At 55.7% G+C, this 4,388-nt stretch overlaps 1 protein-coding gene across 1 annotated transcript; it reads right to left on the minus strand.

Moving 5' to 3' along the window:
* Positions 1-1,806: 1,806 nt before the first annotated feature.
* LOC102492988 (uncharacterized) lies at positions 1,807-4,372 on the minus strand. The gene is made up of 4 exons (XM_027773454.1): positions 4,362-4,372; positions 3,327-3,485; positions 2,291-2,408; positions 1,807-2,181 (listed from the first exon to the last, which is right to left on the minus strand). The coding sequence occupies exons 1-4, from the start codon at positions 4,370-4,372 to the stop codon at positions 1,822-1,824; spliced, it is 648 nt and encodes a 215-aa protein (XP_027629255.1). The 3' UTR covers positions 1,807-1,821.
* Between the last annotated feature and the right edge of the window lie 16 nt (positions 4,373-4,388).

Raw genomic sequence — 4,388 nt, forward strand, 5'->3', positions numbered from 1 at the left:
GGGGGACAGGACCCCAGCCAGGGGAGGGACCTCCTGACCTGCCGCAGCTCCACACAGGGCATCGTGCCACTCAGGTCAGCAGAGGGCGCCAGCTCTCGGAAAGCCAAGGGAGGACCTACGGATGGGGCCACAGTGCCACCTGCTGGCTAACTGCTGAGCAACCAAAACCTTGCTCTGCATATGATTCCTTGTGGTCCGCACCCAGGAAAGCTGAGGGTCTGTCCTTCCACTCTCCCACCTGGGAGATCCTAGCATCCCTGTTGATGGAGCAAACCATGCCCACCGTGTATAAGATGCTTTCCCTCTCCTGCATCGTGGCCTGTGGTCCACTTAGCGTCCTCTGTTAATGGCTTTATGCATGACAGCCACAGGTACTGGCACTTTGGGGCCCAGAAATGACCAGACACTGTTTTGTGTCCCCTTCCCAGCCTGAGGAGTTTCTGGAGGCAAGTGACCAAAAAAAAAAAAAAAAAAATGAAGCACAGATTTGATGAAGATGAGCACAGCAGGCTGGGGGAGTAGAGAAAGGGCCCGGTGCCAAGGAGGTCAGTCTGGAGATGATGTCTGAGTTGAACTGTGAAGAGGAAAGAGACGTCGGAGAGAGGGGAAAGGCACTGACAGAGAAAGAAACGGACACAGCCCATGCTCCTCCCTCCCTTCCCCACTGTCTCAGCTACTTCCGGCCGCTCAGTGGTTTTCTGCTTGAGAACCCGCCGGTCTCGCTGGCAGGACCACCTGCTCTGACCAGGCCTTTCTCTGATGGGATTCCTACAATGCTCCTAGCTTGACCCTGCCAGTGAGCATGGGTTTCCTGAGCCCAGCACAAGCCCATCCGCCATCTGGACACTCGAGAATTCAGGACGCAGGAAATACGCACTGCTGCGGGGCGTCGGAAAGTCTAAAGCACAATTTGCCCCTCAGGGAAGTCTCCCAGGGAAGAGGAGGTGCGGAGGAGTCGTGCCTGGAGAAGTGTCCCAGCAGGTCCGGGGCAGGGAGCAAGTTCACCCTGGGCAGTTATGGCGAGGGGAGGCCTGAGAGGGATGGAAACCCGGGGACAAGGGCGCTGGATTTGTGTGAGTAGGATCGGGTGAGGGGTTAAAAGCAGAGGCTTGGCCCCACAGCTCGGGGCGGCCCATGGGATGGACCTTGATCGGGATGGGAGCCAATTATGGCGAGGTCCAGGTTAGGAGCCGGAAGGGGACATAATAGAAAGTGTGGCTGTAGAGACTCCAGAGCAGAGGCTCACTAAGTCCCTCTGCGGTGCCTGCGATCAGCCTGCTGCGGGGTGGGTGGCTGGGCTCTGCCCCAGGGACCCTCCCTGCTGGGGCGCTGCCTCCCTCCGGCCTTTTTTGTTTTATTTTTTGGTAGGGTTCTGTTAGGTCTCTTGGGAAATCTGAGTTTGAAATCTGTGAGTGCACAGGATGGCCACCAGGGGGCAGCAGAAGACCCACTTTACCTGGGAGGGTCTCATTTTGGGTCTGCTCCGCGCACAAATAGCCCGTGGTTCCATCATCGTCTGCACATGGAACTCATCAGAGAAGCTATGAACACTGCTGATGCCAGGCTCCCAACCCCACCCCCACCCCAGTTCTGATCCAATGGGCCTGGGGTGCAACTATTGCTTCAGACTTTGTGCAGTCTCCCAGAGGAACTTTAAAATGGGGGGCGGGGGGAGCGGCAGGAAGCAGCAAGATCTCAGGTTACCCTGTTGAACTGGGGCTGGGAACCCCTGGGCTAGACCTTTCTAACTCAAAGCTTGGTTCACGGACCATCGGCACCAAGGTCACCAGGGGGCTTGGTAGAAATGCAAACTCTCAGGATTCACCCCAAAGCCATGAAATCATAAATCTGCATTTTAGTGGATTCTCCAGGGGAGGATACACATGAAAGTTTCCAAAACTTCTGGTCCTCCTTACCAAAAAGCCCTTGGGGAGATGCCACACCACACCCACAGGTCAGAGATGCAGAGACTGAAGCCACAGAGATTGAAACCCGGCAGAAGAATCCATTTGCTCGCGGAACTTGGCCATGTGCTGGGGAGCTGGCACAGACTGCAAGACCCTGCCCCACAGTCCGGTGCTTTCTCCAACAGCACCTGCTCCTGCAGCCCAGAAGTGGGCCTGGCCACAAGATGGCAGTGACGCGGTGGGAGTTTGGCGGGGTCTCGGCACTTCCCCAGAGCTGTGGGGATCCCAGGGGTGGCTAAGACACTGCCGGGCTCAGGGAGCGCCTGTGTTCATGTACCACTCAGGATGGGCACGTGTGGCATCGGCCAGGCACGCTCTCTCACCTGTGGTCGTGCTGCGGAAGCATCTCTAACTCGAGGAAAATGGTGGAGACGGAAGGTCAGTGCGTGAAGACTTCCTGCGGGCTGCGCTTGTGCAGGAGCGTGGATTCGATTGCGGTGACTGGTGGAGAGAAGAGCTGCATTTCAAACCGAATCAGCAAGACGGATCAAGGTAACGGTAACCGGGCAGGAGAGGGGCTGTCGTGACCGGGTAGCAGAAAGGCCTGGGCAGCAGAGGAAGGTAACGCTGGAGTAGCTGAAGGCTCAGTACAGACCGGCTCCGCAAGGAGGCCAAGAACTCTGGGCAAAGTGGAGGTGATGCAGATGCAGGGAGCCAGGTGTTTGAACCAGGAGATGAGTCTGGCCTTTGAAAGACCTGGGGTCACTTCCATCCTGTCCTGGGCACGGCACAGTGGAAGAAGAGGACTTCCAGCAGGATCCCTCACTGTGGGCGCTCACTGAGGATACACCTCGAGACTATTTCATCTCAAGGTTGCCGGCATTTGTCCAACCCATGGCCCTTGGAAGGTGTCCTGCAAATGGCCATCTTTAAGAGACAGCAGCCTTGAGACCAGCGAAGGACATAGCAGTTATATTGCTGGACTCCCACGTGGCCAACAGTGCAGTTTGAGTCCCGGAACCAGTGGCTTGAAAATTACGCTGGGTACATGTGTGTGTCCCCAAGATCCCGGGAGGAGAATAGAGAAGGATTGCAGGGTGGCCATCTCCCCCCCCCCCCCCCCACATTACTGCCCCTCCCCCCCCCCCCCGCCCCCAGGAGGTGATTTCTCACTTTCCCTTTCACTGTGTCTATCTCTCTCCCTCCAGAAAGCACACACACCCTAAGGCAAAAAACCTCTGAGAGAGAGAGAGAGTGGCCTTTTCAATGCAGGGCCTAGTTAATATTTAAGGTCCAGATCAGAACAGGAAGTGTAAGAAACCCTCTCGTGATGGTGAGCTCGTTACACGCAGTCGGGGGATTATAGAAATTCCCTCCTAAGGCACAAGGACAGCTGCCTGTGCTGATTCGGGTACTCACCCGGCATCCAGCGGCCGCTCGATGTCACGATGACTTCCTCCTTCAAACTGACTGTCCCGGGTCACCCATGATTTCACATCGCCTTGGGATTCTGTGGCCCCTGGAGCTGCTTCTTCAATGTCTTCTTGACCCCTACTTAACGGTGGCGTTACTCGAGCACTGCACACATAGTAAAGTGGGTTTTATCGAATTGTTTATGGGACTTTCCCACAATGCTTTCAGATGGGCTCTATCCACCCTCCAACTGAAAGGTGCAAAAAACTCAAGGACCAAGCTTGCACATGAGCCTCACAGGAGTTTGAACCGGATCGTTGGTTCAAGTCCCCTCTCCTAACCACTCTTTCTTATGGCTTCCAAGGAGAGACCGCCTTGGCCACACCATGACCCTTAGGTCACACTTTTTCCCTCCGTAACTTCTCCTCTGATGTTTGTAGCGGCAAATCTCAATTCTTCATTCTGAGCTTAGTCTCATTCTTTGACCAACAGACTGACATTTCCAGAGCCCGGTGGGGTTGATCTGCATGGATGGCTGTCTTCCTCTGAAACCCAACCAGCCCCAGCTCCTAGCCCCCAACTCTAGACTGAGCCTTGGGCAGCTCACCCCTAGTACCTCCTTTAAAGGGCCAAGGCCCTTCTCTGCAGAAGCCCAGGTCATCATGGCCCTGCTGGTCTCCCACTCTAGACTGTGCGACCCTGCAGAGAAGGAATCTGTCGTCAGGTGCTTCTCATAGACCCAGGAACAGTAGATGCAGGACCTACCTCTTTCTCAGGTCAGTGGCCCTCCAGTTTCCTACTCCGGCTCTCGGCACCTTCACGGTTTATCCCTTGACCCGTCTCCAACTGTGACGTCATTCTCCCAACCGACCTCTTTGCTCAGGGCCTCTCCCAACTGCCTCTTAGATTGTGCACTCCCCCTACATTCCAACAGACCAACCGCTCCTCCCCACCCTCCAGTAAGCACAAGTCAAATCCCACCCCTAGAATCCTAACCACACTCTGCCCCCATTCAGAGTTAGTTCCCAGCCTGAGTTTTACCCATGAGCCATGAACTCCCCCAGCAGG

The sequence above is a fragment of the Tupaia chinensis genome, unplaced genomic scaffold (assembly GCF_000334495.1).
Source record: "Tupaia chinensis unplaced genomic scaffold, TupChi_1.0 Scaffold000355_1, whole genome shotgun sequence".
In the NCBI taxonomy this organism is placed as follows: Eukaryota; Metazoa; Chordata; class Mammalia; order Scandentia; family Tupaiidae; genus Tupaia; species Tupaia belangeri.